We start from the raw sequence: 24,284 nt of genomic DNA on the forward strand, positions 1-24,284 counted from the left end.
CACTATGACACTGAAAAATATTAAAACTTGTAAAACTGAAAGATCCTATGAAATTAAATAAATCAAGATTTTTTTTATTGTGGGTCAAGATGTGCCATTATTCTAAGCACTCTCCTCCTCTTAATAGAGAAATCGCTTTTAGAGTATTTTACTGCCTGATGAACATATCGCACTTCCACTTGAAGGCGTTAATCAAAAACAGACTCTTAGAAATTGCTTGTTAACGCATGCCCCTGGTCATGATTCAATAAGTGTATTTGAAACTAATTATGATTCAGAAAAAGCTTTAACATTTAAAATCATACCCAATGCAGAGCCGAAGATTCACCATAAACCAATGACATTATTTCATATTCTCAAGTTCTGAGGGATAACCACCAGGTCAATGTGTGTGTTCTTTTGATCTTGATTAACTATAATAAGCTTGAGCACTTGACATGTGTAATATTCTAAGAGTTTGTATACTCTGCCAAATAAGACCTTCTCTGCGTCTGCTGTACATGCTGGTGAATGCTAAAGCATTAAAGTATTAGTCTCGCCGTGTTGAGTAGCGTCCAATGTGCTTTGAGAAGACTTTATAGTTATTGCTGGTATAAACTGGCCAAAAAAAGGAAATATTCAATATATCCTATCCAAAAATATCCTAAATATGGGGATGTCCAATTTCAGACCAACATGGCTGTGCTGTTTAATGTGAACTAAGACTAAGCATAACACCAGGGGGACATCTCATTACCCTATTCGTCAATCCTCCCTTCCTTTCTTGTTTCCTCTACTGGCGTCTTAGCTCCTCTCTCTGAGGTTACCATGGAGAACCGAAGAGGGGATGCAGGAAGGCTGGAGTAATGAAGGACAAATGTACATGACACATAAAATATGTATATTATATATAATATTACTCACACATCACTTTTAATAAAACCCAATTACTAGTTATGGAGAAGAAAGCATATCTTTGCAAGCTACCACTTACTTCACACTGAAAGAAGTTGAACTACAATAGAGCTAACGTGGAGAGAAATCCAGTTTGGTTACCTAAAGCTACTCAGATTACTTTGTTAAAAAAAAACTGACAAAGTACTTATCCTCCTAAAGGAACCAGGAAAAATTTACATTTACAAAAAAATAACATATCCCAGTACTCATAGGAAAGTGCATCGGTCAGACACCTGCCAGAGTCCAGGTGAGGTATTGGACTTAGCAGGAATACTCAGCTAGCAGAGGAAAATTTATGTTTTGGTGATTCTTCCTCAGGCTCATATTCCGGAAGTTTATGCATAATGGACATGGACATTTAAAAAAATAAAAAGCATTCCTTTCCTTTTTAGTCCCCAAATTGAAGTTTCAGTAGTTAAATTGAAGGTAATTGAACTACCACTACTACTACTACTCACAATGTAAATATGAATGCAGTTAACTAGTTTAATTACATGTAGTCGACTACTCCCCAACAGTCAGTTACTTGGTACAACAACAGCATCACATCTTGCTGGAACTCTCAACTCATTAGTTTCAAACTCCTGAAATTTGCGGATGACACAACCCTCATTGGACTAATCTCCAATGGGGACGAGGCCGCCTTCAGAAAGGAAGTCGACAGTCTGTCTTTCTGGTGCAGCCCAAAAGCCACCTGGAGCTGAACGCTTTGAAAACTGTAGAGATGGTAGCATACTTCAGGTGGAGCCCCATCCCAACCGCCCTCCTCATCATGTTTGACTCCCCAGTTAACAGTGTGGAGTCTTTCAGGACCTAAGGTGGGTGGAAAACATCTCCTCCACGATCAAGAAGAATTAGCAGAGGATTTTCTTCCTGCAGAAACTGAAGAAATTCAACATGCCGCAAAAAGTGATGGTCGAGATATCTCCACAGTCATCATTGAGTCCATCCTCACCTCATCAATCACCATCTGGTTCGCTGCCTCCACTGCCAAGGACAAAGGCATACTGCAGCGGATCATTTGGTCAGCCGGGAAGGTCATTGGCTGCTACCTGCCATCTCTCCTAGACCTGTTCCACTCCAGGACCAGCAAGAGGGCAGGCAAGATCATCGCTGATCCTTCTCATCCCGACTCCCATCCAGCAGAAGGTTCAAGACCAAAACCTTGCGCCACACACACGTGTACATTCACAAAAAAGCACTACAGCGTGAAATATTTATATACTGCACTATGCTAATTCTAATTAACTGAGGCCAAATAATGTATTATTCTACTTTGTAAAACATTTATCTTTGCTTATTATTTGATCTTCCTATTTTGTTTATATGTTTTATGTTATATGCACCAACCACACCAAGTTCATTTTCTGTAATATAGGCCTACTTGGCCAATAAAAATTATTCTGATTCTGATTAGCACTCTTCACACACATTCGCGACCCTTAAGTTTCCTGTGGGATAGCTGGGCATAAGGTTGTTCAAAGTTACTTTCAGGAGTAGCGGAAAACACAAATATAATACAAAGTAGAGAATTTTTACATTAAGTGTTTTTTTTCCCCCTTTTTTTATTTTCAAATAAGCCCGGCACATTCTTTGCCCACTCATAGACAAGTGGATTTGGCACAGGGAAGTGACGAAGCTATCGAATTGTCCTATTCTTCCTGTCTTCCGCTGTAGTGCGATTTGGCTAGCAGAATTGACTCAGATCTCGGTTCGTGTATCCACCGCGAGATAACGGTTTGTGACGGCCAAGCTCAATCAACAAGGTATGTTAAAATATGAGCTATATTTGAGGGAAGAAGGAATATGAAACGAATTAAAAAGAACGCCCAGACGGCCTTGTTTACATGTGAATCCTCGGGCTTGAGTGTGAGGCGGCGGCTGTCTCAGGGGGCATGGAGGATTGCTAAATTAGCGTTTTTAAGTTCTACGGGTGGAAGTATGCCATTTTAAGTCAAGCATTATACATTCTCTTTGTGTTAACGTACTTCACTTTAAGTCTCTCGCCTTGTTGGTTTAACTGATAGAAGCTAATCCTAGGTGCTTGTACGTTGGATTGCTTGGTTTTAGACGCTTGCGCATTGAGCTCGTGTTAGCTAGCGGCGGCTAATGTTCCTCAACTTGGAACCCCGACATTGCTAGCAAGTTAGCTAGCTTGTAATTGCTAGTAAACAAACAAGTCGTACTGCCAAGCCACATATGCCCTCCCGTCCTATCCCCTCCCCCCACTCCCTTGCCATATCTGTTATGTTGACCGGTCATTTCTAACTGGGCTGTTTGTGATATTATGTGTGTGACCCCGCACCATCAGCTATTTTTAGAAGCAACTGGAATTCAGAAGCGACTGGCACCGGCAACCAACGACAGAGCCAGGTCGATGTATCGTTAGCTAGGTTATGACGCTCGATAACACCACTATATGAATGTGCTTAATCTAGTGTGCTTTATACGGGTGCTCCGCTATTCTAAATCGCAAAAACAGTTGAGGGAAGAATAGCAATTGGTTAAGTTGTACTTTCACGATGATCAATTGCACAGTTTTTAAATGGACATCAGCAACAGGACGAACAACGTGACCCAAAGAAAAATACAAATACAGAACATCAAATTCTGTATTTGTATTTTTCTTTGGGTCACGTTGTTCGTCCTGTTGCTGATGTCCATTTAGCCTGTCTTTACAGTGAAGCGTCGCGGTAATCCTTTAAACCTCTGCAGTATAAGCCTATACGCGTGCTCGTTGCTTTACACGTGTTTTGTGTTTGTCCAGTACAGCGTTATAGGATCCATGTGCCAATGCTATTTCTGTTGTCTAGTAACCTACCCTCTTCTCTTGAAGCACTCAAATAAATGTACTAACGTTCATGAACTTACCTGCTGTAGATTGGCATGAAGATAAGCTTCAGTGGCCTTGTGTAAAGACCTTGCTTGTGGGCCTGTGACATTGAGCTCACACTGGATGATTCCAGTGCTGTGGAGAACCCCGTTATTTGGCCTAGCTGACTGACTGCATTCATGAACTGTTGTACAGTGTAATGAATTTTTCTGTCAGGCTTATATTCTGTCATCTACTTTCTCTCCACTGCTCCATCCCCCCCTGCCCCTCCTCTCTCTCTCCCTCTTTTTTTTTCTCTCTTCAGTTTACACTCCTCAGTTTATCCACTCCAGGGGTTCCTCATGCCAGACGGCGAGTGTGACTTCTTCTGTTTCTTCCGCTGCTGCTGAGCACCTCTGTGCCCTTAAGCCTGCTGGGAATCATAGTCTTTGCAGTGAAGCAGCTGTGTGGTGAGGGGCTGCTGTCCCTCAGAAAGCAGGCAAATCCAAAGAGGGATGTCTGTAGACATGAGCAGCCAGGCTTCTGACAGCAATGAGGAAGACTTTGGGGAGAACTCCGAGGAAGACGAGGACGGGGGTGAGGAAGGTGACATCGCTGACTACTACGAGGGTGTCGCGGGAGATGTGGAGCAGCAAGAGCCAGACTCGTTTGACCCTGAGGCGTACCAGTTCAACTGCCTGACCTACAGGGAGAGCCAGAGGGTGCTCAGTGACGAGGTCAACGTTGTGGCCACCGCCCTTAAGGTCAGTCAAGGCCATGCAAGCACGAGAAGGGAACCATAGAGAGGACATGAGTGCCCAGAATACGCCCACATAGCAGCTAACCCTGGGAGCGCTCCAGCTGGCTCCATGCCACATCAGGGCCAGATCCATTCCACAGTCTGCGACTAGTCCAGTACCACCCTGTGGTTGTGGACCTCTTCAGGAGAGCAGTGCTAGGGTTGTTCTTTGGCCAGGCAGCAGCAGTGTGGCAAGCCTCTGGTCCTGATCTGGGACGGTCCTTTCCAGCGACAGCTGCTGTTTGGATTAGTTGTCCATTTCTGTATGCAGAATGCACAGCACATTATGGCCATTTCAACTTCTATTTGTCTGAGATGAGACTAGTGTTTCTCTATTCCGGTCATAGATGGATTGCCACATAGCAGTGAAGTTGCACATTACCCATTGCATTACCCATGAAATCTCATATAACATCCTTCCTATTATAGATGATGATGAGCTAAATATTTTTTCGTATGGATTTATTTGGATGTCTGCAAAATGACTTTGAAAATAAAGGAGTCATTCAAATGATTTCCATTTAATAACGAGTTGCGTACCTAAAAGGTAAATAGGACTTAAATCGAACAATTAGAATTATTATAGAAGAAGAGAATTATTAACCCGCGTGAGTGAGGGGGTACTGGCATGGCAAAACAACTCAAGGATCTACAAGTTTGTAATCTATTTTCAGCATAACAGTGTTATGCAAATGTAGGCCTAGTGTTTTTCTCACTGGCAACACTGTGTATTGGTCAGTCCATGCTGTGCTCATCGGACGGGAAGCATTCACTATCAAGCTGAAAATCTACAAAAGACAGACTAATCACAGAAGAATATTCTGTTAATGGGGATACCATTGACGGGCCAAACCATTCTTTGGTTTAGACACATGTGTTGGTGTTGTTATTGTTACATTTTTGTTATTTTTAGTATTTATTTTGAGGGGAAATGCCCAAAATGTCCCTCACACATTTGTCATGCTCACTAGTATAATGAAGATGTTATGAAAGCTGATAGCTTAGCTGTTAACTGAGAACATACACACATGTGTCTCTAAAAGCACTGCAATATTAAAGACCCAGTGCAACCCTGACACTTAGGTTATCTGGCTTGGCTCACACAAGGACAACAAAGATGTTGTTTCCTTTCCAGCCTGCAGGCCATAACACACATGCTTTCTGTTACCGTATGAAGGGTGGCAACTGAAAATAAATCACCATAGAAATACAGGGGAATGAGTGTGGCATTAGCCACTGTAAGTGATTGTCCAGACCAATGCATACATAAAGTTTGGTTGTAGTTATAATAAACATTTGATCCATTACTGCAAGTCTGGGTTACTGAGGCAATAACCTGTGTGTAGATGAACATGTTAAATTACTGGCATATCTTCAATTTGAAAAGAAATGGTTGTGAAAAAGATATCGCATCTACCACAGTCTTGGAGCAATTGTAATATACCAACAAGTGCGCGTGAAAAGCTCGATTCCTACTTAGTGCTGTAAGTTAATCATTTTTGGAGGCTGTGAAAAAGTCTTCTTTATTCGTCTTTATTCAACCCATGTGATGCTTGGCATTTGGCCTTAATTGTAGACGAGTCATTACTGTTGACCTTTCATTGAAAGCAGCGGTGAGGAAAGCACTGGAAAACCTGAAGGCACAGAAATGTACACAACAGGGTATATCTTTAATGCATTGTGTTGTTTCTCTGTCTCTCTGAAGGTTGTGCCGGCTGTAGCAAAACTGGTCCTTGTACATTTTCACTGGCAGGTGTCACAGTTACTGGATAGGTAAGTTTTGAGCTCCACCCAACCATCCCACTGTATTGTGCCATCTGATGTGCACACTGGTGGCAAGTTTAGCTCATGTCTGTTCATGTCGCCAGGTGTAAGTCCAATACGTCTCAGCTGCTGTCTGACGCCCAGGTCCAGCCTGCCATCTGCAGATCTGTGACTGTGAGTATAAAACCTCAGTGTGTGTACGTTTGCGTGCGCAAGCACGCGTGTCTATCGGTGTGTGTACGCTTGCGTGCGCAAGCGCACGTTTCTGTCGGTGTGTGTAGGTTTGCGTGCTAAGCGCACGTGTCTGTCGGTGTGTGTACGTTTGCATGCGCAAGCGCACATATCTGTCTGTGTGTGTACTAGGGATCAGCATTCGATTAAATTGTCTTAATCGATCGTCTGGAGAATGAACGATCGATTTTCGATTAATAATTAAAAATGTTCAATAATTTAAAAAATTCACTATTTATAGGCTATATTAAAATGCAGTGAAAAAAGAGAAAACACAGCGTGTTCCTCAATGAGATCTTTATTACAAGACTGACTCTTGTGGCAGTTTAACCGGATCCGTTTAATGGTTACACGCCATAGTCATAGTCTCGTCAATGTGTGGGAAACACTGGTAGTGCTGACAGTGCACGCACCATCACATAAAGGTGTGTGTACGTTTAAAGAGCCATAATGCAGATCTCGTGTCATCCAGGCATGTTTATGTAGGTCTATAATATCATCAATCATTTGATTATGCATCATCAGGTCATATGTAGGAGACATTCCTATGAGATGCCTAGGCTGTAAATAATAATAATAATAATAACAATAACAATAATACTTTCAACTTGTATAGCGCTTTTCTAGGTACTCAAAGACGCTTTAGATTAGGCAAAGACAAACAAACAAAACAGGCAAACGGAACATTTTTGTTAAAACGAAAACTGAAGGAGCTGTGCTGAATGAGTCATGGTAGGGAGGGAAAGGGAGCAGGGGTTTGAAGAGGTGTGTTTTAAGTAGGGTTGGTTACCGAGAACCGGTTCCAATACAATCAGTACCTATCTGGACCGAAATGCAACGCAGATTTCTGTGGTTATTTTCGGTGCCTGAGCCGATTGAAACTAATAACAGCAACAAACCATGCAGCTAAATGTACAAAACGTCCGTAAAATTATGTCTTTGAATTATTTTAGGCTGCAACATGAAACACAGAGGCTAGTTCCAAACAGTAGAAAACTAGCAATAGCTAACGTGCAGTCACGTTAGTGGCGTAGATCTGTCTGAGCACGATCTGTATGAATAATTTTTTCTTGGTCACAGGTTGCTAGGCAGATTTCGAAGCGCTTATTTAAACTGCCCCATCTCCCAATGTAAACTTTGGCCTGTGTCACTCACGCACATTGGTTTTTCCATAACAACAATCTTATGACTCAAAGAGCAGGCAGCATTTCACAGAGCAAGCACAAACAGCTAGCCATCAATTTAACAAAGAAAATGCCGAAAGGTAAACGGTCAAAAGTGTGGCTGTATTTCACACAAAAAGATTCAAACAACGAAGTCAATCCTGTATTTGACCGTGAGCCAGTGGAGGTTGTGTAGTTCCTTGGTGATGTGTTCCTGGGGACGGGTGTAGGTGAGTAGTCAATTGACAGAGTTCTGGACGTATTGGAGTTTTTTGAGGATTTTGTTGGGGGAGCCATAGGAAAGAGAGGGTGGGGTCGAGGATGATGCCGAGGTTGGGGACCTGGGTGGAGGGGGTGACAAAGGAGCCATCAATGGTGAGAAAGAAGGTCTGGGCTGAGCAGGTGAGGGAGTTTGGGCCGATGATTAGTATTACTGATTTACTGCAGTTGAGTTTGAGAAAGTTCTGTTGCAGCCATGCTTTTATATCAGTGAGACAGGTGGTGAGAGTGTAGTGGGTGACTGAGGTGATGGTCTTGGAGGAGAGGTAGAGTTGAGTGTCATCAACGAGCAGTGGAAATGGAGACTGTGTCGATAGATGATTTGTCCAAGGGGAAAGATGTAAATGATGAAGAGGAGGGGACTAAGCATGGAACCTTGGGGGACACCCTGAGTGACTGGGGAGCTGGAGGATTTACAGTTGTTTATGGTGGTGAATTGATGTCTGTCTAAGAGATATGAGGTGAACTAGGAGAGGGCAGTGCCAGATATGCCAAGGGAGTGCCGGAGATGTGAGAGGAGGATGGAGTGTTTGATGGCGTCGGAAGGCTTCACTGAGGTCGACGAGGATGGTGAGGAAGCCAGAAAATGAAATGACATGGTGGTGGTGGAGGATGGTGAGGAAGCCAGAGTCAGCAGAGAGAAGTGTGTCATTTCAGTTTCTGTGGTGTGTTTTGAATGGAAGCCGGATTGGAAGGGTTCGTAGAGATTATGGAGATCTAGGTGGGACTTGAGTTGTGAAGTAACAGCTCTCTCAAGGACTTTGGACAGGTAGAGGAGATTGGAGGTTGGATTTTGCCATGGAAGAAAGACAGAAACGATTTGCATATGCTGGTGGTAAAGGAGGTAGGGATGGTGTCCATGGGCTTGAGAAGTGTGTTGATGGTGGAGAAAAGTGTTTTGGGATTGTTGGAGCCAGATGATGGAGGAGAAGTGAGAGGAGCGAGCGATGTTGAGGGCATCTTTATATTGTTGTTGTTGGAGTATGAGGGCATGTTCACCATGAACCTGTTTGCCCCTGGTCCATAACCGTGTAAACTTTTAACTTTTCAAGCACAATGGTGCTGAATATATCTCCAAATACATCACTGAGTAAGGTAGCTACATGTTATCAGTGTAAACGGTTGGTGTTTGAACGAGAAGTCTGTCGGCTGTTAGCTAGCGAGCTTGCTAGTTCCAGACAGAAATGCCATAAATGCCTTTTTAATAGTGGTGCAGGTAGGCCTATTTCTTGTTATCAGATTGTAAGATATGCTTGTGGCAGGTTCTGGTGAGGGTTATAGTGTAGCTGCTGAGGCAAAGTCTCAGTTAAAAAAAATTATAAATGTGCAGCAATGGGGCAGTCAGCACATTGGTGGTCGTATAGTGTGTGGAGAACTGTGTGTATTTAATGCTGTGTATTTGTGTGATAGTCTGTATGGGTGTGTGTGTCTGTGTGTTGTGTTTGTACAATTTGTAAACTGTGTGTGTTCCTTCCTCCAGACCTCCCCCTCGCTGCAGTGTGGGGTGTGTCTGCAGCTGGTGAGAAGAGATGCCCTGCTTGCACTGCCCTGTCATCACTCCTTCTGCAAAGCATGCTGGGAGCAGCACTGCACAGTCCTGGTGAAGGACGGCTTGGGAGTGGGTGAGTTAGTCCTTGTGTGGGAGAAAGTTAGGAAATGAATGAAGCCCCTAGTTGCAAGTAGCTCTTTTTGAAGTGGAGCTGATATGAGCTCATCTCGAGATGTACTAAACCAGTGGTTCTCAACCCTTGGGTCGCGGTAGTTTCTGAAAGGGTCGCAAGACGAATTCTAAAAAAAATGTTTTTTCTTCAAGCCATGCTCCCTCTGCCCATTAGGGAATACCTGCCCCCAGTTCTGACATTAAACTAAATAAGCCGTCAATAGTTTTGCATGTAGGCCTATCTAACAATAACATGTTTGAACATTAAGCCAATCAAATTTGCATATCAGATATTTAAAATGTATCAACATGCAAAACGTCACTGTATTGCGCGATAATATGCTCTGACATGACCGGAGAATGTCTAGAGATGACTATTGTAGGCTAAACATTTTTTTATTAATTTCATTAAAGTCAACAGAAAAGCTTCGTGTAAAAGGAGTACCAGCTCAGAAATGTCCTCTTCTGAAGAACCAAAGAGGGAGTGTTACGGGCGTACGACCCGGTATTTCTGAAATATGGATTTACGTGTTGCGTGAAAAATGGTGAGCACCAGCTGGTGTGTACTATGCAATGAAATACTACCTGTGGAGAAAGCCTGAAGCCTGCGAAATTGCAGATACATTTTGGAACAAAGCACGCCAACTATAAAGATAAAAACTTTTTTTTTAAACGTATGAGCCAAAACCTTGAGGCATCCTAAAAGACATTTGAACGTGCCATTACGGTGTTCAGGAGCAGGCACTGCGTGCATCCTATCTGGTCTCCTACCGGCTAGCTCAGAGCAAAAAGGCCCATAGGGTTGCAGAAGTTGCCATCGATTTCAGACGACACTGTTCATATGAGGATATGTGACATGTCAAATGATGAGAAGCAGCTCACTGAACGTCTCTGCGTGTTTGACTATATCGTCTTACAACTCGATGAATTCTTGGCTAGCCGTGCTATTCTTTTGGTTTATGTGCGGAATGATTACTTTGAAAATCAGTTAGTATCTTATTTAGTGCCGATTTATTTAGTGCCGAACATCTACCACTGCAGCAGAGATTTTTTTTCTGCAATGGACACATACTCAGTCAGCTCTCCTGGTCAACGTGTGTTAGTGTGACAACGGATGGGGCAGCCTCTATGACAGGAAAACATTCAGGGATCTCATTTACTATTTGAACATGTCCATCCAAGTCCAAGAAGTTGAGCATGTAAGTAAGGATTTCTCATTTAGTAAATGAACACAAGTCCTGTTATAAGTGGAACATGTAAGTCCATCTCTGACTAAAAAGGTGAACATGTACTGTAAGTCCATGGATTCTTCTTAAGAAGTTGAACATGTAATAATTTCCTATTAAAAAGTTGAAAATGTATGGCTTAGATCCAAGATTTCTCAAAGAAGTTAAACACATAGGCCTAAGTCCATGATTGCTTAACTGATCTTGACTGTTAAACAGTTGCATGTGTTTTTAATGGTAAAACAGTGGTATAGTATTAAGCCTAGTAGTAGTGGTAGTAATGATAATAATAATAAAACAATTGTTTGATTATTGGCCTGATGATTCATGCTGATTATTAGTTATCGGGTCGCGACTGAGCTGGTATCTTAAAATTTGGGTCATGGAGCAAAAAAGGTTGAGAACCACTGTACTAAACCACTCCTGTGACTGCAAGCTTACTCCCGTTGCTAAGTCATCCTTAATTCTGTCTGACTGTCTGAATAAGAAACTGAGATTCTGAGACTCTTACGTGTCTGTGTCTGTGTCTGTGCGTGCGAAAAGGGATCCTGTGCATGGCTCAAGAATGCTCGCTGATGATGCCAGAGGACTCCGTGCTTCCTCTTCTGCCTGGAGACGAACTGAGGGACAAATACAGACGCTACCTCTTCAGAGACTATGTGGAGGTGAGACTGGAGGCCCATGGGCCGTGTGGATGTGTATGTCCCCCTGTCAGAAGCCCACCAGGTGGCCCATGAGGTTAGTGAGACATGCTCTCAGCCCCATCCAATGTCTCCTCTTGGAGTTCAAACACCTCCAGACTCACCTGGATCACTGATGTCCAGCTACAGCAACTATGTCCCATGTTGCATCCATGTACATGTAGTGCAGTAAAGCTGGTTGTTTTAATATCATCAATAAATATGTCCATGTGAGACTCTAGAAGAGCTGAAATGAAATTGCTCGGGGGAGGTGCTCAATCATGTGCATAGTGGGTGATCATTTGGTAGTGTCAGAGATGGTCAGGGTGATTCTGTTCAGAAATGTTCGTTTGGAGGCCACCTCTCACTGTGTGTGGCATTGGGGTCTTTATGTGTGTCTACAGCCGTGTGGGGTGTGTGTATGTGTTGCACTGACCTTCTCTCTCTCTCTCTCTCTCTCTCTCTCGCTCTCTCTCTCTCTCTCTCTCTCTCTCTCTCTCTTTCTCTTTCTCTTTCTCTCTCTCTTTTTTTTTTTAATTCTCTCTGTGTCTCAATCATTTCCAGCTGTTTGTATGGGTGTGTAAGTGACTGACCTTAGCTTCCCTCCCTGTGTGCCAGGATCATTCCAGCTGGTGTGTGTGTGTGTGTACGCGGCTGACCTGAGCGTGTGTGTGTGTGTGTGTGTGTGTGTGAGCGCGGCTGACCTAAGCTTTGTGTGTGTGTAAGCGGCTGACCTGAGCTTCTGTGTGTGTTTTAGAGTCATTTCCAGCTGCAGCTGTGTCCAGGTGCAGACTGCCCCATCGTCATCCAGGTGCAGGAGCCACGTGCTCGCAGAGTGCAGTGCAGCCGCTGCGGAGAAGTCTTCTGGTACATTTCATCTACGTGTTGACTACAGCGTGGCTGATTAGCATAGATAGACACTCTGTTTAGTAACCTTCCCACCACAATTACAGGGCCGAGACACACACATAGTGTTGCCAACATATGTTCAGTGTTCCAACATCTGCTCTGACACTACGGCTCCAGTGAGATCTTTTTGGACACACAGCTTTATTACTATTTACTCCCAACTCTCACATAAACATTTAGTCAGGATTGGCTTAATGCCGTAGAGTGTCATATCACAACTTCACAGGTTTAATTTAGCTAAGCATTGCAGCCAAGAGGCAAAATTGCCCATTTGGTGTCGGGTGCCTCCTGTTTTGCTTGCTAGGCAGATTGGAGTTTCCCCTGACTTAGCAGTTTACTTTCTGATTCATTGGTCTAAGGAGTAAATATCAAGTTTATGTCTCCATGTTTTGATACCACTATTAACACTAATCTCTCTCTCTCTCTCTCTCTCTCTCTCTCTCTCTCTCTCCCCCCCCCTCTTCTTTCATTATCTTTAATCTCTTTCCCCTTTTCTCTGTAATCCCTCTTCTGTATGTGTCTCTTTGTCTTTCTTTTTCTCTCTCCCGGCTCTTCTTCTTCTTCCTCTTTACTCTCTTAGTTTTAAGTGTAGGCAAATGTACCATGCCCCCACAGACTGCCCAACCATACGGAGGTGGCTGACAAAATGTGCCGACGACTCCGAGACAGCCAACTACATCAGCGCACACACTAAAGATGTGAGACACGCACACTCTCCACACACACACTTGCATCAACACATACAAATATTGTGTAGCTTTTTGGCCCTGCTAAGTGGAATGTAATATAGGTCCCTGCATGTCACTAGGGATGGGTATTGTTTTTTGTTTTTTCGATACCGGTACTTAACCGATACTTTTAAAACGATACCGGTGCCTGAACCGATACTTAAAAAAGAAAACACAAAACGAGGATTGACGACGTTTAAAGATTTTTTTTTTTCAAATTGAACAATATATTAACAGTTTAAAGTATACTATGAATATAAATACATACAAAACACTTGGCTTCAAACTACAGCTTCAAACTATGAATATTATATTAACTGTTAACAACAGTTTATAGTATGCTTAAATAAATATAAATAAATACAAAACACACACACACACTCTTTACAGACTACAGCTTCAAACTTATGAGCATATTTGCCTTTGGAGTCAAACATGTATTATTTAGTTTGCATTTATTTCATGAAATTTCACAACTTTCTGATTTGTTTATTCCTAGCTATATTTTCTATCTTGTTTATAGTTAATCTTGTTACTTGAACACACAGAGTGCGTGAAAGTGTACTGCCCCTTTAAGAAACTATGGCACCGGTTGCTATAGGCTACAACCGGTACCTACCGTTTTAGTTTGCGGTTGCAGATCTGCCCAGGACTCTTGCCTTCTCTCCCCTCTTTACACGCAATTGTTTTGTTTCATTTGCTGCACGTCGCAGTGTTTGAATCTTTTTGTGCGAAATACAGCCACACTTTTGACCGTTTACCTTTCGCTATATTCTCTGTTAAAAGGTTGATGGCGAGCTCTGTTTGTGCTTGCGCTGTTAAATGCTACCTGCTTCACTGTCATAAGACTGTTGCTATGAAAACACCAATGAGCGTGAGCGCCACAGGACAAAGTTAACATTGGGAGATGGGACAGTTTTAAATGTGACCCATGAAATATGCCTGGCAACAAAATAAAAAAGAATTCATACAGATCATACTCATACATACATACGCCACTCACGTTACTGCTAGTCAGCTATCGCTAGTTTTCTACTGTTTTGGAACCAGCCTCTGTGTTTCATGTTGCAGCCTGAAATAATTCCTGTTTATAAGACAACATTTTACGTACGTTTTTTTCATTTAGCTGCATGATTTGTTGCTGTTATTCATTTCAATCGGCTCAGGCACCGAAAGGAAGGACCGAAGTCTGCTTGACATTTCGGTCCGGTTTGTTCATTTAGCTGCATGAGTTGTTGCTGTTGTTTATTTCAATCGGCTCAGGCACAGAAAGGAAGCACCGACTTCTGCGTGACATTTCGGTCCGGGTAGGTACCGGTTGTATAGTCCCGGTGCCATATTGGTACAGGTTCTCGGTACCCAACCCTACACGTCACCAGTGTGCTCCAGGGTTTGTCTTTGTATGGACACCCAGACTGTGATTACCTGCTTTATTTAGCCATGGCAGGAGAGAGCAGGGATTTCTGTAGGACTCCTTGTTTTCTTGCTAGTCAAATTTATTCAACCCAGCTCACCATACCCTGTTAAAACTGAAGGTTTTTTTTACTTTCAGACATTTTCAGTTGCCCTCAAAGAGACCCATAGTGGGTATTTTTTTTCAGACCCATAGTTTGAATTGGTGCAAAGACATATAAACAATTCTCTGACTATTTGCATCAAAAGTACACTGTGGACCCTTGCCAATGACACTGACCTCTCCTTATTTCTGCTTTTAGTGTCCAAAGTGCAATATCTGCATTGAGAAGAATGGTGGCTGCAATCACATGGTGAGTACCCCCTTCATTTTGGGATATGTAAAGTCTGATCAAAGGTCCCCTCCATATTCAAGACCTGCAAACTATAAAAATTAAACCATATCAATATGTTATACTTACTTTTTATCAATACTTTATCTGGCATATTTTCCCCAAATTAGACTAGCTGTAGCAGCAGCAACTGAAACAAGAACATATATCCAATTTGAGCCAACTCTGCCAGTTGTTTAAATCTATTTAATATGGGCCACTTGATTCTTGTGCGTCCGGATCCATTTAGTCAGTGAGGCTGATTTGCACCACTAGATATAACTCCTCCATGAGCAGGAGGGCAGCAGAACGCCGTTTCTCTCAGTCAGTCAGTCAGTCAGTCAGTCGCCGCACGGGGAGGCATGGATGCAATGGTTTGGAACACAGGCCAACACAGAGCTGTGCAGTGTGTAAACATCACTCCCCAATGCCTAAAGAGACATGCCTGTGACTGCTTTTAGCACGCGTGTGTTTAAGTCTCTGTGCTAACACACTACTACCCATCCCCACAGTGTATGCTTTGATCCCAGTGCTTCCCAAAACTTGGGGTACATCTGTAGTTCCCTTCCCTCACAGAAAGGATATTGCTTCAAATAATGTTATAGTTACACTTTACTATAAAGGCCCCCTATGTTAATTTAACAGAATCCCTGTGGTTCAACACAGGTTGATTGTGTAATCATGAGTGCTAGTCATGCTAGTGCTTAGAAGGATCAATGGGGACACCTTGAGGTTGTTAATGGTGTTGCAAAAGAGGTGTGTGTAAGAAAATGAATTTCGCTGAAGACAAGTGTGCCTCCCCTGTCAATGACTATTAATTCATTTCTTTCTTGACCTTACATTTCTCTTCCCCACCCCCACCCCCTCTTCTCTCGTCAGCAATGCTCCAAGTGTAAATATGGTAAGAAATTAAACATATGGTCATCACCTCCATCCCTAATTTCTATGCCAGTTGTTAGCAATTCCATCTTGTTCTCACTTTCCATGTGTGCGTATGCTATTGCAGACTTCTGCTGGATGTGTCTGGGAGACTGGAAGACCCACGGCAGTGAGTACTATGAGTGCAGCCGTTACAAAGAGAACCCTGACATCGTCAACCAAAGCCAGCAGGCTCAGGCCAGAGAGGCCCTGAAGAAATACCTCTTCTACTTTGAGAGGGTGAGACTCACATCCACACACACACACTGTCCACTTGCATGCATGCAGTTTCACTTTTTGACGCCTAGCTTCTAGTGAGGCCCCCACTAGAGCCACACACACACACACACACACACACACACACATTCACTCACTCAGACACAGTGACGCATGACTGTCAGTTTGGCACTCTCTACTACACTCAAAATGTCTCTCTCCCTTGTTAATTCCAAGGAGTTGTGTGAGATTCCTGGTGGACTCAACATGACGTAACAGGAACATACACACTCTTCTCAAGCCATCTTCTCTTATCTGGTGCTCACTGAACTGAAAAACATCATAGAATAAGCTCATTTATCTAGGTCTGTTCAAATATATGTGTGTGTCCACCTTCATGTCTGCAGTGGGAGAACCATAACAAGAGTCTGCAGCTGGAAGCTCAGACGTACCAGCGTATCCAGGAGAAGATCCAGGAACGTGTGATGAATAACCTCGGCACTTGGATCGACTGGCAGTACATGCAGAATGCTGCCAAACTACTGGCCAAGGTACCACCTGCCTGACTGCACCTTCAGATTCACTACATGGGAAGGGAAGACCTAGGTCTACACTCTCTCACCAGCTCTATCATCACATCCATCATCACATTCATTCACTCTTATCATCACATCCATTCTTTGGTTGTAATTGGAGATCCATTAACCAACTATCTGTGTCCTAAAAAGTGTTTGTGTATATATTTTATGTGTGTGTGTGTGTGTGTGTGTGTGTGTGTGTGTGTGACATGAACGAAATTGTTGGTACCCTTCCGTTAAAGAAAGAAAAACCCACAATGGTCACTGAAATAGCTTGAAACTGACTAAAGTAATAATAAATACAATTTTACTGAAAACAAGAGCAATCCGAGATTTCTGACCTCCAGCAAGGAAGTACACAAATCCGGATCCAGATCCAGATCCGAATCAGCCTGACATTTTAATGGGGATGTCCCAGGACCAAGATGCACCACTTGTGAAAATTTCAGAAAGATCCGCCCAGTAGTTTCTGAGAAATCTTGTCCACAGACAGACAAACAGACGGACAAATAAATTAACGGACCCGATCGCATAACCTCCTTGCTGGAGGTAATTAACTAATGAATATCATACATTGCAGTTCAACAGAATCATTTAAAATAAAAATTAAAAAAAAAAAGAATGAAACTGGCCGGACAAAAATTATGATACCCTTAACTTAATATTTTGTTGCACAACCTTTTGAGGTACTGTAATCACATAATTTATGTAACTCAATGAGACTTCTGCACCTGTCAAAGGATATTTTGGCCGACTCCTTGTGAGCAAACTGCCCCAGCTGTTTCAGGTTTGAAGGGTGCCTTCTCCAGACTGCATGTTCAAGCTCCTTCCACAGATGTTCAATAGGATTTAGATCAGGGCTCAGAGAGGGCACGTCAGAATATTTATTCTTTATTTCAGACACCAAGTTCCATATAAAGTAACAGACATACAATTATAAACACATTTAAATAGAGAAAAACAAAAAAGATACAACACGCATAATATAGTGCATTAAAAAGTATGAAGACTTTTGTGCCAATGTTGTCTTAAGTTCGAGGTAAATCGATAACAGCTCTTTAGAGGGTTGACCAGAGCCTCTACTATGCAGTTCTCAGTCTTGTCCAGTCGACACATGAAACCATACATCAATTTTCTCAAGAGCGCCTCACAAGTTGGTATGTGCTTAGAAACAAACAACTGACTAGCACTATGCCACCTAGGCACATAAAGCAGCAATCTAAAAGCATCATTGTAAGCTACTTTCAGTCTCTGTATACTCCTTTTCCTGTAATTAGACCACAAATGAGCAGTGTACATTGGTGTTATGTAGGTTCTAAACAGGAAACATTTAACTGAATCTGAGCACATAGAAAACTTTCTTAATGACATATTGGCCTGAGAATATATTTTGCAGCGCTGTCAATATATATCGTTGTCATCAGTCCAATCATCAGAAATGACATGGCCCAGATATCTTATTTCCTCACGGGCACCAAGGGGACTGCCAGATAGATAAAAGGTAGGGAAGGTTAATGTCCTATCCTGATTAATTCTGACTATCATTATGTGACTTTTCTTTGCATTATATTTAATATCATGGTCTATCTATGCCATACTGAGAGCACACCCTCAGCATCTGTTACAGCCCAGCACTGTATGGGCTGAGTAAGACCAAATCATCTGTGTACATCAGATGATTGACAATAGATTCCCCTACAAGACAGCCTGTATTTGTCTTATTCAGCTGGCTTGATAATTTGTCCATATAAACATTAAACAGAAAAGGGAGATAAAATCCCTCCTTGTCGAACTCCGTTGCCAACATAGAAAGGAGCTGATACAAAATTGTCCCGGTTAACATGAAAAGTTTGATTGGCATACCAGAACACCAAAGTCCTCACAAGAGGTTTAGGGACACCTCTCGCTAGCAGCTTCATAAACAGCTTTTCATGACTAATTCTATCGAAAGCTTTGGAAGCATCAATAAAGCATAAAAATACAGATGAATTAAGACTTTTGTACCTAGAGACAATCTCCTTCAGAGCATAGATACAGAGATCAGTACCATGTTTTCTTTTAAAACCAAACTGATTGTTAGCAGTCAGGACATACATTTCCAATTTTATTAATAGATTTCTCTCAAACACTTTAGACAAGATACTGGCTAATGCATTAGTCCAATGTTTTGCTCTTAGCCATTCTTGGTGGTTTTTAGCTGTCTGTTTTGGTCATTATCCTGTTGGAGGCTCCATGAAGTCCACTTTGGCTCAAACAGCAACGGCTGGTGTGATCTGACACTGATGTACCTTGACCTTGGAGTTCACCTTTAATCTCTTTGGTTACTATTTATTATCCGTCTCTTCACAATTTGTCATAATTTTTCCTCTTGCTACCACGTCCAGGGCAGTTGGCTACAGACCCGTGGACCATAAACCTCCGAATTATATGTGCAACTGTAGTCACAGGGGTATCAAGCTGCTTGGAGAAAGTCTTATAGCCTTTAACTTTAACTTGCTTGTCTATATAATTTTCTATCTTATCTCCGAAGACAACTCTCCTCAGCTTTCTGTGGTCCATGTTCAGTGTTGTACACACCTTGATTCCAAACAGCACAGTGACTTCTTTTCAGCTTTTAAAAAGGCAGACTCACTGATTACAAGTTTGAAGACACCTCTGATGCTTATTAGGGGACACCATATTTTCCCTATGATCAAACCATAATTTTTGTCCAGGCCAGGTTTATTAGTTTTTTTTTATTATTATTGTTCTGTTGAACCACAATACAAAAGCAATTTCTGATTTTCATTAGTTAATTTTCAGCACATTTTTATTCATTATTACTTTGTCAGTTTCAAGTTATTTCTGTGACCATTGTGGGTTTTTCTGTCTTAACGGAAGGGTACCAGCAATTTTGTCCACGTCTGTATGTGTGTGATATATACAGAGATGGGCAGCATTTCAATTACTTGTATTTGAAATACTAGTTCATTTACTTTTGAGTATTTTGTATTTGATAGGGCCGATAAAAAATCGAATGTAATTTGTAACAAAATACTTTAGAGTGGAGTAATTTTGTATTTAAAATACTCAAAATACTTTCTCCAGTGTTTAGGCAGAAGGAGATTTTTTTTCTGTCGGATTGTACCACTAGACCATCTGATCTGCCTCTGAATTTCATTGGCGAATCAGGCATCAGCCAATTTGACAAAAGTGGTGCTTCTTATGGCCCGCCCCTTTTTGGGGCGAAAAGGAAATCACCCCAGATCTCTCTCATTGTTAAATCAATTTTTTTCACAAAACAGGGCTGTGGTCGAAAACTTAGAAAGCTGTCTTGATCCTTGTCAATTTATCTTCATTAGTACACCGACTAAAAGGAGGTTCTTTCAAAGAGCGAATCAAGTTGTTGCACTGAACGTTAGCCATCTTGACAGAAAGTCACACAGCTGCTGCCTGCAAAAATATATACAAAATCAATCAAGTTGTTGTCTTTTAATAGCTTTGCTTAGTTACACTGACATTCTGTGACTGTTCTTCCCATTTTTACTGGGTTCACCAGAGCTTTGTGTACATTATATAGCCCCGTGGCCATATTTATGTCAATCTAAATAGTCTGAATAGCCAAGTCATATTGCCAAAAATACTGATGTATACCTATATTCAGCGAAAAAATTAAACTGACAGGTGTAAAAGGCGGAATATGTGTGCAGGGGGAGGGGCGTGGTGGCGGCGGTTAAAAACATGAAAAAAAGGACACAGGACTCAAATGTTTAGGAACCACTGCCTTACAACACTGACAAGGGCCCGTCATAATAGCCTGCACCTGGGCTGTGGTAACTACGTTACGCCACTGAATAGCCCAAATCTGAATGTTCTGCTATACCAAATTGTGTGAGAACTGAAAATTCAGAAAAAGTATTTCCTGTATTTAAAAAATACATAATACATGTATTGTATTTTGTTAAATTTTCTGGCAACAGTATTTTGTATTTTATTTTGATACATTTATTTGAAGGGTATTTTGTATTTTGTATCATTCAAAATACATTTTGATGTATTTTTGCCCATCTCTGGATATATATACAGCCGCGGAAAAAATTAAGAGACCACTTCAAAATGATCAGTTTCTCTGGTTTTACTATTTATTGGTATGTGTTAAAGTAAAATGTACATTTTTGTTTTATTCTATAACCTACTGGCAACATTCCTACCAAATTTCAAATAAAAATATTGTCATTTAGATCATTTATTTGCAGAAAAATGACAATTGGTCAAAATAGCAAAAAAGATGCAGTGTCTTCAGATCTCGAATAATGCCAAGAAAACAACTTCATATTCATTTTTAAACTACACAATACTAATGCTTACACTTAGGAAGAGTTCAGAAATCAATATTTGGTGGAATAACCTTGATTTAAAATCACAACTTTCATGTGTCTTGGCATGCTCTCCACCAGTCTTTCACATTGCCGTTGGGTGACTTTATGCTACTCCTGGCGCAAGAATTCAAGCAGCTCGGCTTCTTTTCATGGCTTGTGACCATCCATCTTCCTCTTGATCACATTTCAGAGGTTTTTTTATGGGATTCAGGTCTCGAAATTGGGCTGGCCATGACAGGGTCCTGATCTGGTGGTACTCCATCCACACCTTTACTGGCCTGGCTGTGTGGCATGTAGCATTGCCCTGCTGGAAAAAACATTTCTCAGAGTTGGGGAACATTGTCAGAGCTAAAGGAAGCAAGTTTTTCTTCCGGGACAACGTTGTACTTTGCCTGGCTGAGGTTTGTAAAAGACCATAAGGATTGAAAAAAGCGGACTGGAGGGTCTTCTAGTTCGTCTTCTCTGATGAGTCCAATTTTCAGCTTTGCCCTACACATGGTCGTCTGATGGTTAGACGGAGACCTGGAGAGGCCTACAAGCCACAGAGTCTTGCACCTACTGTGAAATCGGACTCATCAGAGAAGACAAACTTAGAAGAACCTCCAGTCCGCTTTTTCAATCCTTATGGTCTTTTACAAACCTCAGCCAGGCAAAGTACAACGTTGTCCCGGAAGAAAAACTTGCTTCCTTTTGCTCTGACAATGTTCCCCAACTCTGAGAAGTGTTTTTTCCAGCAGGGCAATGCTCCATGCCACACAGCCAGGCCAGTAAAGGTGTGGATGGAGTATCACCAGATCAGGGCCCTGTCATGGCCAGCCCAATTTCGAGACCTGAATCCCATAAAAAAACCTCTGAAATGTGATCAAGAGGAAGATGGATGGTCACAAGCCATGAAAAGAAGCCGAGCTGCTTGAATTCTTGCGCCAGGAGTAGCATAAAGTCACCCAACGGCAATGTGAAAGACTGGTGGAGAGCATGCCAAGACACATGAAAGTTGTGATTTTAAATCAAGGTTATTCCACCAAATATTGATTTCTGAACTCTTCCTAACTTAAAGCATTAGTATTGTGTAGTTTAAAAATGAATATGAGCTTGTTTTCTTTGCATTATTCGAGATCTGAAGACACTGCATCTTTTTTGCTATTTTGACCAATTGTCATTTTTCTGCAAATAAATGAACTAAATGACAATATTTTTATTTGAAATTTGATAGGAATGTTGCCAGTAGGTTATAGAATAAAACAAAAATGTACATTTTACTTTAACACATACCAATAAATAGTAAAACCAGAGAAACTGATAATTTTGAAGTGGTCTCTTAATTTTTTCCGCGGCTGTATATATATGGATATATCACACACACACACACACACACACGCGCACACACACACTGGCATAAAGAGAGTAAATATACAGGCAAAAAAGAGAGCGTATTCAGTTTAGTATACGTTTGGTAACGGTAACATTTGCATTTGCTGTACTTGTAAGTGCTTCTTTCTCTGTATCCAGTGTCGCTACACGCTGCAGTACACATACCCTTACGCCTACTACATGGAGTCTGGGCCACGCAAGAAACTGGTAAGAACTTGTGTTTGTATGTGTACATAAAGACATATAACAATAACAACAGAAAAGATTTTCAATGTGGAAGTTTTTAATATGGGAGGTGGATGTAGGATTTCACTAGTGGGGTTTCTAGAGGCAAACTTGCACAAGCCTAATAACATCATGAAGTAATAATTATATTGTCTAATCCTTTTGGTGTTGTTTTAGTTTGAGTACCAGCAGGCGCAGCTAGAGGCGGAGATAGAGAACCTGTCATGGAAGGTGGAGCGGGCGGATAGCTACGACCGAGACGGAGAACTGAGCAACAACGACCGAGGGGTGAGTGGGAACAACCAATCGTTCACTAGGTGCCTGCTTTACTGATTAGCCACTAACCTCCTCTCTCTCTCTCTCTCTCGGCCAGGACCTGGAGAATCAAATGCACATAGCGGAGCAGAGAAGACGCACACTGCTGAAGGACTTCCATGACACCTGAGGCCATGTCCCGCAAGGCACCAGCAGCAACTCCTGCCCTCTCTCTCCCACCTCCTCTCCAAAGATCCCTTCCATCACACCCTTCTCACCTCTATTCTCCCCTCATCCCTCGCTCTAGCTCTGTACCCACCCGCCCATCTAGACATCTACTCTTTCGTATATCCAGCTGGCTCTCTCATGGCAGAGAGATAGTGACCGCATCTGACATTCACACTACAGTGTTATCAGAAAGCATACGCATATTTGGCTTCAGACACACTCACTCTGTATACTTGCAGATACAGTCATACACACTTCTCCGTACCCGCATATATACACACACATATGCAGACACTCCAGAGATGTGCAGACTAACAAGCCCTTCTCATGTCCCCATCCATCTCCACAATAGCCCCTTTTCCTTTTTCTCTTTTTTTCTGGACTTTCTTCTCACATTTGTCAGCTTATTTTTTCTGGATTAATGGCTGTTGATAGTTAGATCATTTAAAAAAGATATTACAAAAATACAAAACAAAAATGCTGTAATTTTGAACGGTTGTACATTAATACAGAGATAGTTACTGAGAGAAAGTTTTTAAACCAGACATTGCCTCCTGTGTGATCATTGAGTGGGTCTGCATGTCTCCCATACACGTGTGTATGCAAACACACACACACACTCACGTCATAGGGCTCTTCTGTTTATTTGGAATATGTGACTTTTGGCATGGGCTTGGAGTCCTCTGGGTGTTCTTTGTATTGGAGTGGTGCCATTCTTTTGCTTAAAAATTGACAAAATGCTTTAGAGAATGTATCTTCTTTTCTGATCATATGAAGAGTGAAGACACTCCCGTAAACCAAGGACAATGATGAAGTCTAATGCCTTTAAACATACCCTGCAAATAAACTATTTCCCTGCTCTAAAGTTCCATCCAGTTAATTAGAGTGCAAGTTCTTTCTTGCACATGCTAAGATTTCCTTTTTGGTCTCAAGGGTTTGTGTCAGTTTATATAGCTTTCTTTAAATTCACTTCTTTTCAGAATTGTGCTTGGCAAGGATTTCCATGACTTCAGAACGAGTAGTACTATTATCTGAAGTAGAAAGGGGCACTACCTGGCTAGTGCAATCAATACTAGCCCAGGTGACTGGCAGCACTTCTGTAGGATACTACTTGTATCTTACTGCACTGACCCATCCTAAATCTTAACTTTTTAACTTGAATTT

The 24,284-nt window shown here is 41.9% G+C and overlaps 2 protein-coding genes across 3 annotated transcripts in view; both read left to right on the forward strand.

Annotated features, from left to right (window-relative positions):
• g0s2 (G0/G1 switch 2) overlaps nt 1-77 on the forward strand; it is a 988-nt gene extending 911 nt beyond the window's left edge. Inside the window, exon 2 of the mRNA XM_080853600.1 lies at nt 1-77. This exon is cut by the window's left edge and continues 643 nt beyond it. The gene's annotated coding sequence lies outside the window, so the exon portion shown is untranslated.
• Nucleotides 78-2,570: 2,493 nt separating this feature from the next.
• Nucleotides 2,571-23,985, forward strand: arih2 (ariadne homolog 2). Of its 2 annotated transcripts, XM_080853252.1 has the most exons (15): nt 2,571-2,702; nt 4,074-4,512; nt 6,253-6,320; nt 6,416-6,485; nt 9,465-9,606; nt 11,414-11,535; nt 12,308-12,417; nt 13,040-13,157; nt 14,903-14,953; nt 15,851-15,872; nt 15,978-16,129; nt 16,513-16,656; nt 22,551-22,619; nt 22,815-22,925; nt 23,011-23,985. In XM_080853252.1, the coding sequence occupies exons 2-15, from the start codon at nt 4,264-4,266 to the stop codon at nt 23,080-23,082; spliced, it is 1,500 nt and encodes a 499-aa protein (XP_080709378.1). In that variant the 5' UTR covers nt 2,571-2,702; nt 4,074-4,263; the 3' UTR covers nt 23,083-23,985. The 2 variants fall into 2 exon arrangements, with proteins under 2 accessions (XP_080709378.1, XP_080709377.1); XM_080853251.1 differs by having other exon boundaries at nt 15,851-16,129.
• The last annotated feature ends 299 nt before the right edge of the window (nt 23,986-24,284 follow it).

This window comes from Sprattus sprattus (genome assembly GCF_963457725.1).
Source record: "Sprattus sprattus genome assembly, chromosome: 16".
Lineage (NCBI taxonomy): Eukaryota > Metazoa > Chordata > Actinopteri > Clupeiformes > Clupeidae > Sprattus > Sprattus sprattus.

Bases quoted from the DNA above. Each gene is read 5' to 3' on its own strand.
- arih2 (XM_080853251.1), top strand. From the start codon at position 4,264: ATGTCTGTAGACATGAGCAGCCAGGCTTCTGACAGCAATGAGGAAGAC. The intron at 4,513-6,252 runs GTCAGTCAAGGC...GTCTCTCTGAAG, and splicing joins TTGTGGCCACCGCCCTTAAG to GTTGTGCCGGCTGTAGCAAA. The intron at 6,486-9,464 runs GTGAGTATAAAA...TCCTTCCTCCAG, and splicing joins CCATCTGCAGATCTGTGACT to ACCTCCCCCTCGCTGCAGTG.